Source organism: Lissotriton helveticus, chromosome 1_2 (genome assembly GCF_964261635.1).
Source record: "Lissotriton helveticus chromosome 1_2, aLisHel1.1, whole genome shotgun sequence".
Classification (NCBI taxonomy): domain Eukaryota; kingdom Metazoa; phylum Chordata; class Amphibia; order Caudata; family Salamandridae; genus Lissotriton; species Lissotriton helveticus.
The window spans coordinates 77,738,397-77,762,747 of record NC_136058.1 but is presented as its reverse complement, the minus strand read 5'-3'; the positions used below and the strand labels follow the sequence as shown (position 1 = coordinate 77,762,747).

The window sequence follows — 24,351 nt, the reverse complement described above, 5'->3', positions numbered from 1 at the left end:
AAGCTGACAAAGCAAGCCTCAGCTTGCGAGCAGCTACAGTGCAATCATGGCTAAACCATCTCGGCCCGACTTTTGTGTAAGTTTTATTAGGAACAGATAGGAACACTGACACCTTCTCCGCTATATTTTGATAAGCCTCTAGAACCAAATTAGGTTCAACTCCCCCGTTAATACAAACGTCAATGTACTCTGCACACCCTTCAGAGATGTTTTTATAGAGTGCATCCGCTGAGTCAATTGACCATTTTAGCCGCCTCCTCCCATCTGTTGTGCCCAGACTTCCTTGAACAGTGTTTTTGGGACCACTTTTCCCCCATGGACAGTTCAGACAGATTGTGACAGGATTATGGTCACTAAATTCACTAGGGAGGATACAAAAAGAGTCTACAAAAGTTTGCATAGTTCTCGAGACAAGAATATGGTCAATGAAGGTGCCCCTACCATGTCCCTTAAAAGTAGGGATATCAAAACAGTATGCAGGATCTTTTAGAGACATAGCCAAAGAGAGGTCAAGGTCATTCATTAGGTCATTACACATTTCCCCCTCCAAGGTATGCTCCATATGCAGACAATCTGCGCGCGCACAGATCATTTCCGGTAAACATTTGTGCAATGGATCGACACATGGATGCAGATTAAAATCCCCCATAATCAAGAGGTTATGGCCCATTTTTTCCATAAAACTAGAGACAAAGGAATTAAGAACATGGATATGCTTCGGACCTGCACTATCAAGAGCAGCATTGTAAAAATTCACCAGTCCCACAAGAACATTGCCACCAGAAAGAATTAGTCCCATGACCCCTGTATGCTGGGCTACCAATCTCCGTACTGCACACGGAATCAGTATGGAGACAAAGACTACAAGTCCCCCCTTGGGCCTACCCCGCACAGAAGGCAGGGCCGGCACAAAGAAGGCCCTATACCCTTCTAAAAACAGATTACAGCCCAGCTCCCAGGTCTCTTGAAGACAGATGATAGAAAACTGCTTGATGTAAGTGACCCAGTTTGCATCAGACATTTTGGCCGCAAGACCAGCAATATTCCAGGAGACAGCAAGGATTCCTGAAGTTCTACCCACCGGATTCAAAAAATTTGTAGGTTCACCTGAAGCCCTAATAATCTGAGCCGCAGGTGCCCCCAGTCAGTCACACTGCTCAAGACCAGATAACATTTCGAATCTATTCTGTGTATTTATATTCAACCCATGATGATAGTGGCCGTTACTTGAACTCCTATTATGAGTTCTAATGGGCCCACCAGATCCACAAGGATTAGTAACATTAGTAACATTATAAAGGAACTGAGACTCCTGCACAGGAGTGTAAGGTTCAAGCCCCCGCCTGGTTAAGTTCTGTTGTGATGTAGGTTTACACAGATGGGCATAAAAATATCCCAAGGGACGTACACAAATACTATTCGTGTTATATACCAATGCAGAAGCTCTCAAAAGGATAGTTGCCACGTGCTGGGGGTGTTTAAAATTTACGACTATACAGTCCCCTACCCCAGTCTTTTTTGATGGCCCTACCCAATTTACACGTCATACTGTCATAATTTGTTCCGAGTATGACACAGGGAACCCACAATTTTTGTTGAGCCAAGACACAGTCTTGTTTTTCAAAGAGGATTGGGATTCATCAAAAGGTGATGCCGGGTGTGTCCCGCAAGGAGGCACATTAGTTAATACAGCAACAAACGGAGCACAATCTGGAGGTAGATTAAGATAGCGATTGTACCTCGGGGGTCTAGGCGCTCTACTATTTGTTTGCTTTGTAGATGATATTAAAGGAGCCGCTGCCGCAGGGGTGTCTGGGCGAATCGAAGTTTCAGAACCAGTAACCACTGCAACAGCAGCATTCCCCCTTGCCTTATTACATATATCATTAATTTTCGCAGGTTCTCTGCCATTCCCCCCAGAGTGTACACTTCCACTAGAGGAAACACCATTCTTTACTGATAACAGACCACCCAGCCTTGTCACTTCCTTTGCTAGGTTATCTATCTTACTCGTTAATGGTTTGATAAGCTCCTCCAATTTAGTTGTCAAAGAAGCTTCTAGATTTTTTATAAGTGAAGCTAAAATATCAGGGGTTATGCTTACACCATTATCATTACCATCATTGTTAGTGCCCGTAAAAACAAAAGGGGTAGGTATTACAGGGCTAAAAATAGCCTTACCATCCTTTTTCTTTTTTGATTTATCTTGCTTCCCAATTACCTTTTGAGACAGTGTTCTACAAGTTCTTATGGCCCTAATTTCTGGTTGGGGCTCAGGTAACACAATAGTATCAGGGCTAGTATCAGGGCTAGTATCAGGACATGACAGCACCTGAGGGTCAGAATGAGCCTCCACGTTAACTAAGATGGACACAGGAGGGTCAATAGAGATGACATCAGTCGAGTTAGTTACACATCCTTGTAACAAACTGATAGGGGAATTTTCCAATGACATTTCCCCTACCACAGTGCTTTTCCCCAATGATGCACGTCTGTTGTTATTTATCTGACTTACTTTCCTTACCAGAAAATTATCAAGAGTAGCAGGGCCCACCTGTACCTTATCATTTTTAGTTTTTGACAGTGAATATAAATGGAACTAATACTTGTAAACAGATACCCGTCAATCTAAGCACTTAATACTAAAACAACCTATACAACACACAATTAAAAGTGAATCGAATATCTTACGCTCCCCAGGCGCGAAATTGGTCCAAAGGGGAAATATAAGGGTCCAGGCCCAGTCCAGTCTCCTTCAGTGCATTAGGTCAGAAGCCCTGGTCTTGTATAGCTCTGGCAAGTGTTGCATGAGTGACTCCAGCTCATCATAATGAGCTCTATCATATCTTGCTAACAAAGCCTGTGTTAGCAATCCTCCAGACATTAGCAGCTTGTGAAATGGTGAGTTTTCCTGAAGCATCTAAAAGCTTAGACTCTTTGTCAGGAGGTGGAGCATCTCCTGTTGTCTGCCAATTAGCTCTTTTTCTCGCATTTGACACTACTAGTGAGTCCAATGGCAATGTATGCTGGATCAGTTGGAGCTGCCTTGTACTTCTTTTCTAGTCTGGGATTAATTACTCTTGCTCTGACTGAGTCCTTAAATATTTGAGGTGCCCATTATGAAATCTTCCATTGTATCGGTGTGTAGGTCTACCCCATGGAAAGTGGCTGCTCTATGAATGAGCTGCGTAAACCCAATAGTGTCATCTGGGGAAGATGGTCTAGATTGGTATACATCATCTTGAGGTAGATCTGGTGCATTATAATCTTCCCATGGGTCCCTTGATGGCCCAGGAATACCATCTGGGTTATTAATGTCTTCTATGTGATGTTCACTCTATGTCCTGTGATTAATTATCCCCATCATCCTCATCTTGTGGTATAAGACTGTGTACTAAATGGTGAATGTACAGGAGAAATATCTACTGTTACCTCTTTCTGTCGAAGGGATCCTCATTGGTGAAGTTTGAGCATGCTTTTTTAGAGGAACTGGCGGTGTTTTAGGATAGTCCATTTTCCTCTTTTCAGGCAGTTTTTTTGCTTTGGATCAGGTTTAAAAAGCTCTTCTACTGGCAAATCTTTTCGGCGCCGATTTACATGGCATGGAGCAAAAATGCTTAGGTTTAACGGTGTCCATTGTCTTTGGAGCAGGTTTTGGTTTCGGTTCCGAAGACTTTCCTAGGACCCGTGCTCTTTGGATCCGGAGTACGTTTCGATTCATCTACCTTGGGAGCCGTGGTTTTTGGTTTGGTAGGTTTGGGAACTTCTTTCGATGCCGAACTTGCTTTCCGTTCTACCACTTTCGGTACCGAAGGATGCTTTGGTTCCGGTGTTAATTTGGGTTTAAGGACCTTCTGCTTTCCGGGACAGACAGACTGACTCGAGCTTGAGTTGACTGGAGGCTTTTTTGTAATCTTTGCTGCCGGGCCTGAAGGCGGGGCGTCGGAAAGTTTTGGTCGGTGTGTACCTGGACCCGAAGGTGGAGGTGGAACCGAAGCCTGTCCAGGCATGGTGGGGTGAACAGGGTCGACGTCTGTACTCAACCTCACAGCTGGAAGATCTCAATCTTCGGATTGATCCTTGACCCCGGAAGCTGAATCCTCTGCTTCGGAAGCGATATCTTTGTGCGGTTCTTCAGCGTGTACTTCAATTGGAGTCTCGTCTATGATGAGGTCTGGTGTCGAAGATGACAGCGCCATTACTCTTCGAGCTAGACGGTCCCGGACTGTTTTCTTGGACCGGAACGAAGCGCAGGCTTCACAGTCTCGACTCTCGTGCTCTGGAGACAAGCAGAGATTGCAAACCTCATGAAGATCGGTGTGAGGGGATTTGTGTCCAAACAGAGGGCACTTATTGAAGGGTGTTCTTTCCATGAGCCAAAGACCCAATGGCGCAGTTGGGCCAGACGGCCCCGCCGAAAGCTGGAATTGAGAAGTGAAGTCTCTATTCGACGCTGGTAACCGGAATCAATGTAGACTACGATGCTGATGGTATTTTGATTAATTTATGGATTCGAAAAGAGATCGGTAACGGGATGGTAACGATTAACACATCCGAGCCCGATGGCGCAAAAAAACAATCTGAAGATGGAGTCGATGCCCATGCGCACTTCGGTCTAAGGGAGGAGTCATCCAACAGACAAAGGCTCTTCCAAGACAACAACAAAGTGTAATCATCCGGGCCCACCACCAGATGGTGATCTAATGCAATAGTGTGTGGCCTTCAGCCCATATGCCTCGAACATAGTGTTATCAGTTTTAAGGTAAGTATTTGGTAGTGGGAGTTGAGGTTCTGGGGGTAGACTCAGGGGTCCTCCAGGGTCAAGTACGCACTCTTGTTACACCCTCAGCAGCACTAGGGCAGCCAGGTGCTGAGGCTCAATGTTATCCAATGGGGGGATAGGAGGCCTCCGGTTGGTGGCTGCTGATAAGCAGGCCACTTTGTTGTGGGAGCAAAGCTTCTGGACTTTAGCTCAGGGCATAAGGGGAAACAAAGTAGCACCAAAAGTGCACCCTCAGTGGCACTAGGACCTCCGGATGCAAGGTGCTGTTCAGACGTCGGCGTTGCATTGGGGAACCTCCGGTTTGCAAAGGCACTGCAGGCTTGGGACGAAGGTCTTCTGGGTGCGACCACCACTTTGAGGGGGAAGTTGGGGGTTGGTTAGGCACTGTCCGTTTGGCCGCTTAAGGCCTTGGAGCGTCGGGTGCAGGGGTGTCTTTTGGGGTCAGATATTACCAGCTCTTGGTCGCAGTTGGGGGGGCCTTCCAGATTTAGGCTGCAGTTGTCGGCTGGAAGCTTGAGGCAGGTCAGGATAGTCGGGGACCTCCTTGTGGTGTTTGCCCACTCGAGCTCGGGCATGGACGGCAGGTGCAGAGTGGTGCGGATTTGCGGTGTCCGGCAGGAGCCAGAGGTTGCAGATGAACAAATCCGGTGTTAAAGGGAGAAGGTTCGTAGTGGAGACAGGCCGGTAGGGCTGTGGCCAAGTCAGTGGGTGTCTTCATCTTGTTAGCTGCTGCACGGCTGTTCAGTCCTTTTCTTGTTGCAGGTTCTTGTCTGAGGAAGCAAGGTTCAGGGTTACCCCTAAATACTAGAATTTGGGATGTTACAGGTAGGTAAAAAGGTTGGGACTTATTATGTCACCCTCCGGTGGGGGACGGGGGGGTGGGGACGATGGGGGTGGGGACGATGGGGGTGGGGACGATGGGGGACGGGGACTGAGGCTGTCCCTGGTTGGCAGAGTCCCTCTATCGAGATGGCGGGGACCGAGTTGTGCTTCACCTCGCCTCCCCCACCCCAGGGGTGGAGTTGGCAGAGGTGGGCACACCTCTCTTCCTCACTGTTTTTTCCTGCTTGATCTCCCGCCCAAAGTAGGGGTCACAACCAGTGGGGACCAGTTGCTGAAAGCAGCAAGTGGCCTGGGGAAGCTCACAAAGGCGGCAAGCCTTTGAAGCTTGTCCTTCGTGAACCCTGCCCATCCTGGAGAAGAGGCTTGGCACCTCGTCCCAGGATGTGCATTGTTTCAGGCACCAGAGAGCAGCAGACTCTCGACCCAGGGGCCCAGAAACAGGTCTGGTGGTGGCAGCTGAAAGCAGCCACTTAGCCTGGACACTAGTGGTAGGTTAGTTTTCAGGGGGCATCTTTAATATGCCCTCTGTGCATTTTTTATTAAATCCCACACTAGCATCAGTGTGGGTTTAACGTGCTGAGAAGTTGGATACCAAACGTCTCAGTTTTTAGTGTAGCCATTATGGTGCTGTGGAATTCGTTATGACAAACTCTCAGCACCATATACTCTTAATGGCAGCACTGCACTTACAAGGTCTAGGAATTGGCCTATACAATGTAGGGGTACAGAGCTCACGCATCTGTACCCTCACCACTGGTATAGTGCACCCAGCTAGAGGGGTGGCTGACCTATGAAAGAGCAGTGGGTTGTAGGCATGGCACACAGGGATGTGTGCTATGTCGACTTCACTTTGTCTTGCACCAAAGACGCAGCCTGCAATGGCTCAGGGCCTCTTGGGCGGCCCCATACGTGCTGCAGCACTCAGAGAGGCCTTCCCTGGCCAAGGTGCCCTTGGTACCTTTTACAAGAAACTGACATGTGGCCAGAAAGGTGCCAATTGGGGGTACATGGTACAGTTTTAGGGGGGGAAAACACAGGCCAAGAGAACCTGATTGGCAGGGACACAGGGCACATCAAGTCAAAGTGCATCAGTAGTTTGGCAAAAAGTGTGTGGGGGGAGGGATGGATGGGGGTTACTGAAACAGAAACCCAGCTTCCTACACACAGGAATCTCCTGAGTGTCCAATTACTTCCCACTATTGAAAAATCAGTGTCAAAATGTTTCTGCGCAGCTGGCTGTGGTGCGATCTTTCAGTCCTGGCATGGGAGACCCTCTCCTGGTTGGGACGAATAACAGCTGTCAAAATGTCCCTCTTGCCTAAAATCTTACATCTTATGCAGGTGCAGCTGTTGCAACCGCACGCCCTCCACAACAAAGAAACTCCAGTCCCCTACAGAATCCTTTTGGGGCGGCAAGCGAGCTAGAATGGCCAGGGAGCAAACCTGTTTCTCGGTGGTTTGGGTATACCACATCTAGTGAGCTACAAACAGGCCACCCAACTGCAATTTCTAGAGAAGCACTGGTGCTTCTTAGACCAGGTGGAGGCCAGATGCCCACCAGGAGTGTACATTTCCTCAGTGGTCAGGGCCACGGTTGTGTTCTGGGACACAATCATGGGAAATGCAGACTTCCCACCAGCTCTGCATGGAACGACATACTCCTGGTGGCAAAGACGCAAATTGCAAACAAATAGAAGACCTCTTTGACGAACAGGGCTTATTGGACCTCACGGGTTCGGCAGGACTTCGGGCTCCGGATTCTGAACACTGTAGCAGTTCACCATTGGGTGACCACCCGTCAATAAGGCCCCATGCAAGTAGGCCATTTACCCAGTTTGCACGCTGGCTGTCTGACAGCTACGCCTTTTTGAACACCTCTGCTAATCCCTGGACCTCGCCAGCCAGAACATTTATTTATTTTTTAAAGTTGTTTAGAGCACTAACTTCACCCTTTAGGGTATCGGAGCGCTTTACAGTAAACAGTAGTATACAAAAGACAGGGGGGACTGGATACATAAGGGCTAAAGGGCAAGTATGTACAATTTACAATCTCATTTTGAGAGGAAATGCAAGGTCCCAAGTTCCACTGTGGGATGCCCGGAGGTGCCGGATGGATAGTGACTAGGTACTCCAGGGGATGCACTAGTCTGAGGTAGAGCAAGGTCTCTGGGAAATTAGAAAGCAAGATTTAGGCAAGGACTTTGCCCATTAGGAATGTTTTTGCATCTTTTTCGAAACAAGCCATAGAAGGGATTCTTCTAATGGCGGGCGGGAGCGAGTTCCATATTCTTGGTGCGGCCCCAGAGAAGGCCCGATTGTAAGCTCTTTTTCCGCAAACGTGCAGGTTGGAGCAAGAGGTCTCTGGTGGACCGGGAGTTTCTGGTACCTCCGGATAACAAGTTTCTGGGCAAGATATGCTGGGGAATTGGAGTATAATGCCTTTGGGTGATGCATGCCAATTTGAGTTGGATTCTGGCCTCTAGAGGAAGACAATCAGAGCTTTCAAATGAGGTGAAATGTGGTTGAATTTCCTTGAGCCTGTTAGTAGCCTGGCGGCTGCACTGAGGCAGGCTTTTAAAGTTGCCAGGGAGATCTTTGGTAAGCCTGAGAGGGTAGAGCAGCCATATTCTAGTCTGGTGATGCCTAGTGCCTGGACTGCCATTTTTAGGTCGGGAGTGTCAAGGAAGGGTTTCAATTTCCTTAGGTAGCTCAGGTGGAATCTGGCTGATTTGGCAATCGAGTTAATGGGGTCCTGCATGTTCAAGTTGCAGTCAAGGGTTATTCCGAGGGATTTGGCAGAGTCCACAATGGTCGGACGGCAGTTTATGGCTGTGATGGCCTTAATCCATATCGGAGTCTCATTGTTGGTTTTCTGAGGTGAAATTAGCAGAAATTATGTCTTCTACGCATTGAGTTTGAGTTGGTTGGAGGAGAGCCAGAGATGGAAAGATGGAACTGTATATATATTTCAGAGGCGTTATCCGCTCGACCACCTTCATGCACCTTTCTCAGGTCTATACAAGACTACATCAGCAAGTAAAATCACATCAAACAGATAGAATGATGGAAGTTTCCTTCTGCACTGAATGCAGAGATCCAGATTCTAAACATAGCAAAACGGATAATAGTTTTTGAATCTCAGAGGGTCATCCACATGAGAATTGTTCAACAGGTTACTGATGCTTAAGCTGGTCGGGAAAAAGTTAACTTCTTCACTGATATGTTACGGATCCACAGCTGCTTCACTGAAGTGGACAACTACAAGTCACCAACACGGAGGTAGGGACAAGAATATAGTTCAACCACCCTTCCAGAACAGGGTTCTGCTAAGATGATTTCTCACCTGCATAAAGCATTTTAAATTATCCCCTATATCTCTAGTGTGGTTAAACCATGGCCTAGGCACATGAAGTTTGAAGTGTATGAGACTCAATCCCTATTTGGTCAAAAGCCTCTGTACCCCCATTAATTCACTACTTAAATTACTACAAGATCATTTTTAGATGGTATCTTACTAACTCAAGTCTTTGCAAGGGTGGTCTATCTCCTAGAGAAAAACACTGGACTTAATTAAAAAGATAGCAAATATGACAATTCCCCTTTGTCCATCAACTGTCTTGATAGCAAATACAGTCCAGTATTGTCTAAATCTGCCATCACCCCTGATGGGCAAAAAGAGTCCTCCGCTCTCCGACCGCGAGGTTGACAACAGCCCACGAAGGGACACGAAGACTGCATCTCCCACCCAAACACCAAAAGCTATTAATGCTTTAATAGAAGTCTCCCAGAAAAAAAATGCAGGTACTCGAGTTGTCAACTGGAAGTATGAGAAACAAATATTTCCCCCCAGAAAAGTAAGACGCATAGTTAAAAGACCACCAAAAAAAAAACAACTCAAACAAAACTGTACAACATGGCAACAAATTGACAAATCCAATAAATCTTGCATAGGAGAGACCTACTGTTCAGCAACAGAATCTCAGCCCTACACTTTTACAGAAAGTTCTAGCAAAAGACTGTTTAGCAACCACCAGGACCTGGACCTCACAGTGCTTAAGTGAGACTTTGGTGAGTAAATGTTTGCTCCTCTGGAACCAGTCATGTAAGCTGAGACATTGAAGGCAAGTGTGGTATGCTCCCAACTTTGACCATGAATAGGCAGAATTTCCTCTAGGGGACGCAGAGTGTCCTGTGACCCAGATGGAACAGGTCTAAAAACCAAAGTTGGAGCTATAAGGATGAGCCAGAACTAGATGCTCTAGGATCTCAAAAACTCTTGGGATTGGATTGGGAGGAAAGGTGTATGAAAACCCTTTTTGAGTCCATCATCAGGCCATCCCCTTAGGAGACAGGCCCCTTGCTTATTCAGGCCTACTATCAGAGACAAAGGAATTCATAAGTGCAAGATACCAATCCTCAAACATTAGGAAATTCTCCATTTCCATTTCAGATCCAAGAGTACGGTGTAACATGTAGTGTCAATTCAGAACTCATGAAATCCTCAAGAGCAGCTACATTTAAAGTCTGGCACAAAATATCTATCGCCAGGGAGAGGAATGTAATCTGACAAGTGTCAAGCCCCGGTCACAGCAAACTGTACAAAAGTGAAGTCTGGTACCATTAGCATTCCAGCTAATTTTAACATTATGCCAAGAATAAAAATGAAGAATATGACAGGTAAAATGCTCCAGCCAAATAACATTCTGCAGTAAGAAGAGTCTTGGTAAAACTGTTAATTTAATGAATCACTGAATTAAACCTGTGGCTAAAATATCTGTTATAAGACGATGGGGGTCAAGTGGTGTACTGGTTTGTGGATATGCTCCTATTGTGAAACAAAAATCACTGCCATTATACACAGTGGTATGTCAGGCATAAAGCAAAGGAACTGCTTACACAGCATAAACCATTGCACAAAGGATCAATGGATACATTTGATTATTAAAATTACCACCCAATTTAGTTTTTTCGTTATCCACCTTGTAACCAAACCACGAACGACATTGAAGAGGACACCCTTGCCCAGGGAAAGCAAAGTCACTTGCTTAAAATCAGGATAATCCACAGGATAACTAGAAGCCTAACCTCCCTATGAGAGCTCCAGAAATAAATAAGGGAAGTATTCGTTTTGCAGCGTGAATCTTTCTGGATTCACTAGGCTGTGCATTATTCCGCGGTCTAGTGGTTGGGTCCGGAAATGTAGTCTTTTCTTTTTTTTTCGTCGCCCAGGTGGGCGTCGACGTCCCACCTTTTGGTGTGCTTCCTGTGTCGTCAGCACGCTTCCTGCGGAAGCTCCCACCTTTGGGCGCCATCTTCAGATTCTTTTTTCCGGGTCTGGATCGTTCCTGAATGGGCTCCTGAGTTTTGGAGAAAAGAAAACCGCCAAAAAGTTGATTTTTGCACGGAAAGGATTGAAAAGACGGCGAGAAACTACACCATCGAGCGGGACGACGAAGAAGGAGAACTTCGACATCCAACGGAGAATGCGCATAGGGGGCCCCTGAGCGCAAGAAATGGACAAGACACCCTTTAAATTCTGCCGTAAGGACCACCACCCGGTTTGCAACCTCTGCCTACCGGTCGACCACGAGAGCAAGGATTGCAACGCCTGCCCCGCCTTCACACCGAAGACTCTCCGGGTTAGAGAGCGACAGAGATGGGCCAACTACAACATGCAGGGCAAGGGCCAACCGCCGTCCCTTCGAGACCTGAGGCTCTCGACCGACGAGGAAGACAACGTTGCCAGAGAAGACGATGACTACACGGTCGTAGAGTCGATAAGAAGACTTCCAAAGAGGTAGGAGACTCGACGATCCCTAAAGCCCCGACAGACACTCGAAAGTCTGAGCCAGACTCTCGAAAATCAGAGTCTAAGTCCTCGAAGGGAGCGCCGGCGCCGAAAATTTCGACGGCTGCAGCTGCATCCAAGGACAAACAGCCCAGCGGATCCTTCGAAAAGGACTGTCAGGCGGCGAAGACTGGCGAAAAGCCAAGGTCGTCCAAGCACGTCCCCGAAAAGGAACATTCAGCTTCGAGAGAGAAAGACCCGAAGGTCGCTTAGACGTCGACAAAGGACCTGAAGACCGTTTCGACGTAGAAGAGAACAGCTGAACCATTCGACACCGAGCAGGCCGCCGAAATGGAGAGAAAGAAAAGACGGCTCGAGGCCAAGACGAATAACATCCTGCAAAGGAAAAAAGAGTTCGACGAGAAAATGAAGAAATTCTCAATTCCGTCAAACCAAAGGCACTGGTTGTCAAAATAGAGGAGGACTTCAACGCCGCAGGGCCGTCGAAAAGCCCAGAGATTCTGGAAAATCCAGAGGAAGAAGCCTACTACGAGGAGGAGGAGGGCGACTACGATCAGCGGACGATCCTCAGCTCAATATCCTCGGGGACACAGGACCTGGAGTGGCAGGACCTACACACCGAAAGCCCAGAAGAGGCCGTGGACACGTACCCCTCGAGGCCTTCGCCACCAGATGATATTGGGGCCTACAATATGGTCATCAAGAACGCGGCAACAGCTTTTGGAGTCAAGCTGGATGAATAAAAACCGAAAGCAGACTTCCTCTTGGAGACCTTGCTCCCCACACAAACTAGGAATCAGTACCTCCGCATGCTGGAGAGTGCCATGGCCCAGGGGAAAGGGGCGTTCAAGGAACCGGCAACATGCAGGTCAGTGACGCCGAGGATGGAGAAGAAGTATAAACACTCCTCTAAGGACCCTCCCTACATCCGAGGATCAGTTACGGCAGACTCCATTGGCGGCGACCGCCAGGAAGAGGGCAAATGTGCCAACATCAGGGCCACCACCAGACAAGGAAAGCAGGAGGATGGACCTAACAGGGAGGAAGATAGAAAGAAATGCAGCCATGCACTGGCGCATGGCACTCTAACACACTGCTGAACAGGCACCAGTACCAAATTCTGGATGAGATCGGACAGCTGCTCAAGCACCTGCCAGACGAGTACCAACAAAGCTTCACACCTTGTGGAAGAGGGGAAAAATGTGGCAAATTGGCTCAAAACAGCCCTGGACGGAGCGGACACGTCCAGCAGGCTGATGTTGGGAATCACAGAGAGAAGGCAGGCCTGGCTCAGGACCTCAGGCTTCAAACCAGAGGTGCAGCACAACATTCTGAACACCCAGTTCAATGGGGAGACACAGTTTGGGGCGCCGGTGGATGAAAAACTCACCCAGCCCAAAAAAAGAGAACGAAACTGCAAGGTCCATGGGGGGCCTTACAATTCAGGGGGACGAAAAGGGGTACTCTGTCGCAGAGACCGAACGGAAGAGGGGGAACCAGCCAGGAAAGTCCCACCAGACCTTCCAGCAGTCCCACCAGGGAGAGAGCCAAACACAACAAGGACATCAAAAACAAACATGGCACTACCAGCAAAGGAGCCAGTCCTTTCGCAGGAGGGCGAACGGACGTGGACAAAATAAAAGAGGGCCAACAACCCACCTCTAAGTGACTCCGTCACGCAATACGTGCCCACCCACAAAACTCCTGCCAGGGTGGAACACAAGACCAGCACAGGGTTACATGGCCAGAACATCAACAAACATGTAACACCAGTAGGAGGCAGGCTAAGTCATTTCTTCCGGGAGTGGAAGAAGATAACCACAGACAAATGGATACTAAACATCATACAGTACGGATACTGCGTTGAACTAGAAAAGACACCGCCAAACGGGAAACCAAAAAGAAGGGCGCTGTCGGGAAAGGAGCTAGAGCTACTTCAAAAGGGAGCGAAGGAACTCCTCCAAAAGGAGGTCATCGAACCAGTACCATACAGAGAAAGGAACCAAGGAGTGTACTCTACCTACTTCCTGGTACCAAAGGTGGACGAAACCCTGAGACCCATCCTGGACCTAAGTTTCCTAAACAAGTACATAAAGACACAAAAGCTTAAGATGACGTCCCTACAAGAGGTCATTCTTCAGATAAGAGAAGGAGACTTCATGGCCACCATAGACCTCAAAGATGCCTACCTGCACATCGCAATGAACAGGCAGCACAAGCATCTATTGAGATTTACCACCAACAGAACACCATACAGAGCAGGGTGTTCCCGAGCAACAATAGAACAATGGCCCTGCTGAAGAAGACATGCCTCTACCTGAAGGGGCGAGTTTCGACAGGGAGGACAGCGAGCAAGATCATGGGCATGATGGCCTCCTGCATACATCTGGTCCCAAATGTACGGCTCCAGATGAGACTATTCCAGGAATGGCTGCAAGAAAAATGGCCACAAGCTACAGGAAGTTGGGAAGATCTAGTGGTTGTAACGTACGCAGTGCAGGAGGAGATGTAGTGGTGGAACAAGGAGAACATAACGGAAGGGAAGCCTCTGACACCACCGACCCAAACGGTGACCATCACTGCAGACGCATCCCAGAAGGGATGGGGCGCTCACATGTGCAAGCTCAGGGTGAGGGGTCTGTGGACTCCAGCAGATGCGGTCAAACACATTAACTACCTGGAACTAAAGACAGTGTTCCTCGCCCTGAAGGCCTTCCAGACAAAACTGTACAACCAGAGAGTGTTGATCCAAACAGACAACACGACAACGATGTTCTACATCAACAAACAGGGAGGAACACAATCAGCCCCGCTATCAAACCTAGCACAGAAGGTATAGAGATGGGCCATCCCACTAAAAATAGACCAGCTAGCCATACACCTACCAGGGAAGGACAATGTGGAAGCAGACTGGCTCAGCAGACAGACATCGGCCTTCCACGAGTGGGAGCTCAATACACAGGAAACGCAAAGGCTATTCAGAAGGTGGGGGGGAACACCGACTATAGACCTATTTGCAACACGCCAGAATGCAAAATGCCAAAGCTTCGCATCCAGGCAACCAGGAGAAGGGAATGCCCAATGGACAAGCTTCCCTTCCCTTCGATTGAGGAAAGGAAGACTATTTTCCCTGAACCTTATGGTTGGCGGTCCTAAAACAAACATGGGCAGTAGGTCACATCCACCATCAAAGAGCTAGCCTGCAAAGGAACCACCATCTTGTAGGATTTGCACACTGTCCCGAAAGAACAAAGGGGTTATAACAAAGGACTTGAACAGAACACGCACACACAAGAAAGGCAAAGACAGTTACAAGAATTGGATGGTCACAAAAGAGGGCCAGGAAGCTGACTCTCCATCAGAAGTGCAGGCTATGACAACAGCAACCAGAACTACATTCCGCTTTCAGTAACATTTCTCCTAGTCTAGTAAAGTGACAGAAAGGTACCTTTCTTGTGGTTGTGTGACAAATTTTTGTTGTATCTTTCGGCAGAGCTAGGCTCTTTTGTTGAAACTGTTACTAGAAGTGTTCAGCACCTTGTGGATCAATCAGAATCTTTGAATCCACTTAAGCATACGTTCATAAAAGTGAACAGGGTATAGTGGCACAATCATCTAATGCAGGAGACCTGTTCTATAATCTGAAGCCTTGCCTCTTGTATCATACATCCTGAATACCAAGACCACAGCATATTACTTGAAGCTCAGTAGTATAACGCATACCTCAAAGACCACTCAATATGACGTGATGACACTGCAATTGCAACATTAGCAATGATTACTGCTTCCTGAAACATCTTCTAGAGTATGATAAGTGGAAACAGAATGGGGCATCAATGAAAATTATTTGTCGGCATTCCCACTCTAGAGAATGGTCTTTGAAGTTATTTGACTGTTCATTTAACATGCAGAATATACAAGATGCAGATTCAAGTGTACTACTGACCAACAATTAAAATTTTTCTTACTTATCTACAGAAAATTCTCCCCCTTCAGTCTTTTCTTCAATTGGTTTATCAAACCGACGCTCACGAGGTGGTCGTCTGTCTGGTCTCCTGTCAATGGGCTTGCCTTCACCTTGAGGAGAAAGCTGCTGCTGCTGTTGCGGTTGTGGTGGTGGAAGTTGTTGATCGGGCCTCCTTCCTACCCTTCGAATTCCTAAAAGACAATCTGTATTAGCATTCTGTGCTATTTCCAAACAAAGGCAGGTTACCCACTACCACAAGTCAGTCGCCTATTGTAGATTTAGTTTCATACCAGCCAACCAACAGGAAGATAAAAGCAACAGTTCTCTTCTACAAATGAAGTCTTTGAATACTCGCAGGGATCGCATGGGCTTCATTCCAAATTGAAGCACGTTCACAGGGTATTGGCTTTATCTTATTCATACATTAAAATACCTAGCTCAGTACTGGATGTTTTACAGCCATATTTGTTGCAAAAAATCTTTGAAGGCATTGGGAATGGAACAGATTTGCCTGCTTACAAGTACAGGCATACCAACTGAAGTACTAGTATAATGTGCACAAAGAGCTTCAAATTCCAGCTATGAGACTTGTCAACAAGTACGTCGAGAGGTTTTACAGCTTATGTCCTATATTTAGTTATTCTCTTGGCACAAAAAGGATCTGTATTCTTTATACATAAAGCTTTGACTAAAAACCTTAATACCTATTGTGCGCAACTACTTCAAATCAACAATGTTTTGCCCAAGGAATGCTAACATGCATGATTTTCACCATCTCAAAACAAGCACTAGTTTTTGTAAAACTTTATATTTTATAAGTTGCTGGACCTTGGCCAATATACGTAAAAAAAAAAAAACGGCAAAAAAAATCAAAAAATATTTTGGGCCCGACAAAATATTTTGTCATAATAGTACCCGGTAGTGAAGGAAACTTTCTGTGGATGTGCTGTTGGTAAAAAAGAGCAGGATGCCATCATACACAGTGAAGTTAACTAGTGAGCGAAGGGGGCCGATCCATTGGCAAATTCTGTAGCGGGTGGAAGAAAAATGTTAATGACAGCAACAGACCTAAAGGACAGGCTGAAAGCCCCTACAAGGAAATATATGTAGAATTTCATTAAAATCAAAAAGGTCTTTGCTAATACCAAACCTAAAAAATATATATATTTTAACTCCTCACGTCCTTGTATGTGCACAAGCTCTTAGCACTGTAAATGTGCAATTACACCAAGATGGCAGTCTATGAAGTATAGCAAGATCATGGCTTTTTCTGCTGGTCATGCAAGACTTCAGGGATGCCCATCTTGGGGCCAGGCTGTCTCAATGGGGATTGGGGGAAAAACATGTGGTCTTTGGTAGAATACAGCTCGTAAAAAAAAAATAAAAAAAAAAAAAGGGTGGGGCAGCATTTATAACGCAGATTCTAGCCAGTCAAAGGATTGGCAAAGCTAACAGGTCTCACCTACGAGAGAGTTGTAGGCTTTAACTGCTGGCATGGCAGGTTCCCTAACATGGAGGGAGTGCATATGATGGGCAGCAAACGTGAACTGAGTGTGGGGGGGGAAAACATGGGGTGGCTACATAAAACAGGGAGTTGGGGGGAAATACGGACAACGGGGGGGATGGAGGATAAGCCAACAGGGTAAGGCTAGGGCAAGCCGACAACAGAAGGCAAGCAGATGGACAGCTGAGAGCCTGCAAGCAACAGGAACACAGGGGCAAATATACGAGGGAGATTGTTATCATTTAAGAGAGCGTCTCTTTATGCAAAGTAGTGCCTCTAAAATAACACCTTTGGTGCTCATGACTAGCTCAGCTGGTCATGAGCCGTGGAACGCTCAGGTGCAGGGAGAATGCCCCTGCTGTGCTGAGCGTTCCACGGGAGCCAATGCACCTGTGACGAGCTCAGCTCGTCATGAGCATGCGGGCGCTGTGCGCGCCCCCCCTCTCTCCCAGCACAGCGGTGGAATAATCCCCCCAAGCGATGGGGTTAATTAGCTGTGAAAGGACACAAATAATGCATCAAGCTCCAAAGAGGGACCAACATGAAGAGGAAGGAAGCTGAGTAAGAAATGCGTTACTTACCTGTAACAGCAGTTATCCAGTATTGGTATCTTTCATAGATTCACATGCCTGAATCATTCCCCGTCGTCAGGGTGGGAGTCCCCGGTAAATAATTATAGTAATGTCACCAGGACATATACTTAGTACTAGGCCAGAGGCCTCACATTAGTAGCCTATCTAGGTCCTTATGTAAAAAGGACCAAACTTTGGCCAGTAGCCAATCAGCCCTTATCACCCTCCTGACCTTCCTGGAAGGAGCCCTTGTCCCTCAGATTTTCGTAAGCACCGTGCCAAGTAGTACCTACTGAGAAGACTTAGGTGAGCCCTTCCAGGGGAGGCGGGTGGGTTGCATGTGAATCTATCAAAGATACCAATACTGGATAACTGCTGTTACAGGTAAGTAACGCATTTCTTATCCAGTATTATGGGTATCTTTCATAGATTCACATGCCTGAATCAGAATAGCAAGCAATAATGAGCACATTTCTCACATACATCTTGAAAGACATAATAAACTTATCATAAGTTGTTACACAGTTTACATGATACTCACAACCTGATAAGAAATGTGCGATAAATTACCTGGAAGGTGGGATGATAGGAAGAAGGCTCACCTCTAATGAAATAGATGACGTAGGACAGCCTGTCCTACTGCTGCATCCTTCATAAGTTCAGAATCCAAGCAGTAGTGCTTGGTGAACGTATGCGGCGTCTTCCATGTCGCCGCTCTGCAGATGTCGACAATGGGTACCCCAGCAAAGAGCGCCATGGAGGTGGCTACCGCTCTAGTGGAGTGTGCTCGAACCTTTGAAGGCAGAGGATGGCCCGCCTGTTGGTGACAGAATGCGATGGCCGCTGAAATCCATCTGGAAATGCTCTGTTTTGTCAATGCTAGGCCTTTCCTGGGCCTACTAAATGCCACAAACAATTGGTTGGACTTCCGAAATTGCTCTGTCCTGTGTATATAGAATTTGAGACATCGTTTGAGGTCCAATGAGTGTAGAGATCTTTCAGCCGCGGATGATGGATTCGGGAAGAAAGATCTCAGGACAATAGGTTCATTGAGATGGAAAGAGGACGGAACCTTTGGAATAAATTTAGGATTAGTCCGTAGAATGACCCTGTCGTTCTTAAACTGGATGAAAGGGTCTTGCACAGAAAAAGCCTGCAGTTCACTCACTCTCCTTGCTGACGGGAGCGCCAGTAATAGAGCCGTTTTCCATGACAAATATTTAAGATCTGTTTTATGAATTGGCTCAAAAGGGTTTCATTAGTTGAGCTAGTACCACATTTAGTTGCCATGTAGGTGGTGACACTCGTAGTGGAGGGAAAGTTCTGAATAATCCCTTCAGAAACTGCTTGACCAGTCTGTTGGTCCATAGTGAATCTCCACATGAACGTCTGAACCTGGATATGGCCGCCAGGTGGACCTTTATTGAAGCGTGTGCCAGCCCTGAATTGGCTAGGTGGAGCAGATAGGGCAGAATTTGTGCTGGAGTAGAAGTGAACGGGTGTAATTTCGGAGCCCTACACCACAAACAGAACCTTTTCCACTTAAGGGAATACGTTTTATTAGTACTTTCAGCCCGGGCCCAGGCTAGAACGACTCTGCATTCCTGCGGAAGATCTAAATTCTGGAACTCTCTGAACTCAGGAGCCAAGCCGATAATTTGAGAGATGTTGGATCCGGATGTTGGACTTGACCCTGGTTCATTGTGAGGAGATGGGGGCATATCCTGAATAGAATAGGAGGTTCCAGCGATAGAAGGTGTAGTTCTGTATACCAGTGCTGGCGCGGCCACGCTGGGGCTATCAGGATCATGGTACAGCTCTCTGCTTTCAACTTCCGGAGAACCCTGGGGATCAGGGGAAACGGTGGAAAAGCGTAAGCAAAGACCTTGCACAATGTCATCGAAAAGGCATTCCCGAGGGACCTTTTCTGGGGAACCCAGCTTGCGTAATGTTGGCATTTCGCATTTGTTTCTGTCGCAAAGAGATCCAGTGGAGGCTTTCCCCAACGGGAGAACACTGAGTCGAGCGTCTTCTGGTCGAGCTCCCACTCGTGGCAAATTGAGCGCTGTCTGCTTAATGAGTCTGCCAGGGTGTTGTCTACTCCTGGGACATACTCTGCCCGCAGAGAAATGTTGTGCTGGAGCAGCCAGATCCAAATTTGCTGAGATTCTCGAGACAACGTCCTGGATCGAGTACCTCCCCGTTTGTTTAGGTAGTGCATTGTGGTGGTGTTGTCCGTCCTCACAAGCACTGGGAAGTTCCTGATTCGGGGTAGAAATGCTCGAAGTGCCAAGCGCACTGCTCGTAACTCTAGCAAATTGATGTGGAGTTGTTTTTCTGCCACTGACCACTGACCATGTACTTGCAATTCCTGAAGGAACGCCCCCCATCCTTCCAGTGACGCGTCTGTGGTTATCACATAAGGGGAGACTGGGAGTAGAAAAGGTAGGCCTTTGTTCAAGTTGTCGCCCAGAAGCCACCATCTCAGAGCCTTCTTCATGACCTGAGTGACCTTGATCCAGTCGTCGAAGGATCCTGTACTTTGGATCCACTGATTTGCCAAAGCTTCCTGTAGAGGTCGCATGTGGAGACGACAGTGCGGAATGAGAAATATGTTGGAAGACATCATTCCTAGTAACGACTTGAAGAGTCGAACCTTGACTCTCCGTTTGGTCTGTATTTGGACTGCCAGGGTCTTCAGCTTGAGCTGACGTTCCCTGGAAGGGAAGGCTTTCTCCTGTTGTGTATCCAACAATGCTCCTAGGAAATTGAGACGCTGTGACGGTCGTAGATTAGATTTTTCCTGGTTGAGCGTTAGGCCTAGGTTCTCGAAAAGATGAAGGCAGGCTGTAGAGGACTTGGCCACGCCTGTCCGAGTAGGAGCTTTGATGAGCCAGTCGTCCAGGTAGGGAAAGACTTGGTGATGATGCTGACGAAGGTATGCTGCTACTGGAGACAGACACTTCGTAAAGATGCGTGGAGCTGACTTCAGGCCGAATGGTAATACTCTGAACTGGTAGTGCCTGCCTGCTACTGCAAACCTCAAGAATTGTCGATGACTCTTGTGAATGAGGATATGAAAATAGGCATCCTGGAGGTCCAAGGATACCATATAGTCTTTTGAATTGAGTAGGTGTAATACTTCCTGTAGGGTAACCATACGGAAAGACTGCTTCTTGAGGTACTTGTTTAGGTTTCTCAAATCCAGTATTGGTCTCCACTGCCTCTCCTCCTTTTTTCTGATCAGGAAGAAACGGGAATAAAATCCTCTCCCCTTCTGTTCGAGGAACTCTTTCCACTGCTCCTTTCTGTAGCATTAGTGAGAGTTCCTGTTGAAGCATGTTTAGATTTTTGTGCTGCACAGGACATGGTGGATTCGGAGGAGGATGTTCCACAAATTCCAACGTGTGCCCGAAGCGGACTAACTGCAACACCCAACGATCTGATGTAATTTGCTTCCAATTGTGAAGGAAGTTGGTAATTTTTCCTCCAACTACGAATTGCGGAGAAGAGGTGGAGGCCAGCTGGAGAAAGCAGTCATTGACGTCTGTTATTGTCTTTCTTTCCTCCTCTTCCTCGAAAGGACGACTTATTGTATGAGGATTGTCCTTGTTGTTGCCTCTGCTGATATTGAGGTTTGTACTGCTGGGAAGAGTTATAAGAGGACTTGTAACCTTGATAGTTGCCACGATTGTGTTGTCCTCGACCTCTGGATCCTCGAAAGGAATTATGCTTGTATGTAGGGTGCCTAGGGCTTTCGCCGTTTCGGTATCCTTCTTAATACCTTGTAGCATGTCATCAATATGTTCACCGAAAAGTCTCTCCCCATCAAAAGGCATGTCGAGGACTTTGGCTTGCACTTCAGGTCGGAATGCAGTGGCTTTAAGCCAGCCCTGGCGCCTTAAAACTGCTGCTCCCGCCAATTGATGGAAACCTGTGGAGGCGATATCCAACGCCACCTCTATCATCTCTGAGGCAGAGCGTTCACCCTCCAGCAGAATCTTCCTAACCTCTTCTTTCTGGTCTTTTGGGATCGCCCCTAGATATGGGGCTATATCTGCCCATATCTGTCGATTGTAGCGACCTATTAATGCCAGAGAATTTGCAGCCCTGATTGATAGGGCGGACATGGAGGAAAATCTCTTGCCAATGGCATCAAGTTTCCTTCCTTCTTTATCAGGAGGCGCTGTCATTGCCGCTGACGGATTGCTGGACTTCTGCTGAGCCGCCTGAGATATAACTGAATCAGGTTTAGTTTGTCCAGTTAAACATGCGGGTGCAGTGTCTGGGGCTTTGTATTTCTTTTCAAGCCTAGCCGGCACTGGAATGAGAGAAAAGGAGTTTATTAGTTTTAGTCCTTGCTCCCATATATAATCGATCACTGGAATGGAGCGTGCTGATCTCTTGAAGGGTTCTTTAAAATCATGAAGAAAACAGTCCTGCGTTTCCGATGCTATTAGGATGTTGAACCTTGCAGCCGCTCTTCCTACGATATTATGGAATCCCCCTAAGTCTTCAGGGGTTGAATCATCCTGTACTTGGTCTGGGGATAGTGGATCTGGGTCCGCATTATCATCAGAATCATCATCATGTATTTCACCTTCATCTTGGGCCTCATTTCTCACTTCTTCCTCATATTCATCCTCATCAGTAGAGATTTGAGGAGGAAATGTCTCTTGCTCCTGACGTACATCTCGCGGGGGTGGCCGCTGTCTATGTGTAGGAGGTGTTGTTTCCTGTGGTACCTGTACTCCAGAGGCAGGAGAAGACTATGGAAATCTTTGTTTATAGTCTGAAATAAGAAATTGGAGGTCAGAAACAATTGAAGCTGGAAGGCACACCATAGGCTGAACAGTAGTATGTTGTTGAACTGTCTCCTGAACTGTAATTTCCTCAAAATCTTCATAGTCCGAACTCTCATGAACTTTGATGTTGAGATGAGAGGGACTGGATGCTATGGGAAACATGGTCTGTTCTTCAGGATCTTCGGTTTCTAAAAACTGCGTTGGCAACAGCTGTTGGACCTTGCTGGGTGAAGTCATCTCTGGGGTAACCAAACATGACGACATTTTAAATCGTGTATATGTATACTTCAATGAGGGAGAGCCCTTCGATTGTAGATCCGCTGACGCGGTCTCCGTCGACACTGTAGCCGTCCACGACGGTGGCGTCGTCGTCGACGGTCTCGTCGACTGTGGTGTCGTCGTCGACGGTGGTGTCGTCGACGGTGGTGTCGTTGACGGTGGTGTCGTCGCCAACGAGGAAGTCGTCGACGGCTGTATCTTAGTCGACGGCTGTTTACTCGTTGACGATGGAATCTTCGTCGACGAGGAAGTCTTCGTCGACGATAGAATCTTAATTGACGCTGGAAGCTTCGCCTTCGTCGACGATGAATGAGACGACGACGGGAGCGCCGTCAAAAGCGACGTCGACGGGTTTGTGACAGGAATGACAGAAGGTATTGACCTACCCATCGTCGACGCCGTGGTAGTAGTCGATGCCATGGAGAAAGTAGACGCCGTGGATGTCGAAATGGAGACTGTCGACAAGGTCACAGGCAGGCCAGACGACACTATAGAAGGCTTCTTGAAGTCTGTCATCTGAAGAGAAGGTTTCTGAGGCTTGACCTTAGGATGACTCTCCATGGACTTTGGCTTCTTGTGAGGAGGCGCAACAGACTGATCTGGAGAGGTCTGTCGAGGCCTTTTAGGAGCGGAGTGGAAGCTCCTGTAGGAACACTCGCTCTCACCTGAGGAGACTACCTGCTCTTTGTCCTTTAGTCTCTGGAGCCATAGTAGCAGTCGCCCTTCCCTGTCCTTCAACGTCTTGACCGGGAGAGTGCGACAAATCTTACATTCCTTGGCAGAATGCTGAGGATAGAGGCAATATAAGCAATCCTCATGCTTGTCCTCTATATGTAACCTCATTTTACTACAAGAGGCACAGGGTCGAAAAAGCCCTTTTTTAGGAGTAGTAGACATATCAACTTTCAAAACTCCCTTCTATGAAGAATAAAAGGAAAAAATCCAAAGATATAGGAAAAACCTGAGCAGAGCTCAGTGGAGACTCCCTTCAGCACGACGTGCGGTAGAAAATCTGAGGGACAAGGGCTCCTTCCAGGAAGGTCAGGAGGGTGATAAGGGCTGATTAGCTACTGGCCAAAGTTTGGTCCTTTTTACTTAAGGACCTAGATAGGCTACTAATGTGAGGCCTCTGGCCTAGTACTAAGTATATGTCCTGGTGACATTACTATAATTATTTACCGGGGACTCCCACCCCGACGACTGGGAATGATTCAGGCATGTGAATCTATGAAAGATACCCATAATACTGTATAATAAGAAGCAAGGAAACGGGGAAAAAGTGAAGTAAGTAATGGTAAGCAATGGGTACAGTCGAAGAACATGGTTATAAAAAAAGTCTTGAACGCGCTTTCTAGGCAAGACCTAAAAATGAAACAAAAAAATAAAACAATTGTGCAGATCAGCTTATAAACATTAATGCCTACTGTTACGTATTTCACGATGGAAAATACTAAAGCCTTTACTTCCCAAGAACTTTCACACAATAGTGCATTCCATAGTACCAATGAGGGTACTCTATGTTACCCCTATTTTCGTAATCGCTCCTTCATCCTTCCTATGAAAGCTGTTCTCCACTTAGCAGCTAGGATGGTCTCCAATCAAAAGGTTCAGCCACATTACCCATGCTAGAAGACATACAATGACTCTCTGGAATCCAGAATAAAGTTCAAACTGATATGTCTCACACTTAATGCCATACACAATCAACACTGGAATACCCGAGGAGGATCTAAACATAACAGGAGGAAACAGGAACTTAAGAAGCAACAGCAACCTAAGAAGGATACCA

General features: G+C 47.0%; 1 protein-coding gene across 2 annotated transcripts in view; it reads right to left on the bottom strand.

Moving 5' to 3' along the window:
• Nucleotides 1-24,351, bottom strand: part of SERBP1 (SERPINE1 mRNA binding protein 1) — a 204,204-nt gene that overhangs the window by 129,057 nt on the left and 50,796 nt on the right. For both annotated transcript variants that reach the window (XM_078668857.1, XM_078668859.1), the window contains exon 2: nucleotides 15,404-15,593. In XM_078668857.1, coding sequence (XP_078524983.1) covers nucleotides 15,404-15,593 — 190 coding nt within the window. The remainder of the gene's footprint in view (nucleotides 1-15,403; nucleotides 15,594-24,351) is intronic.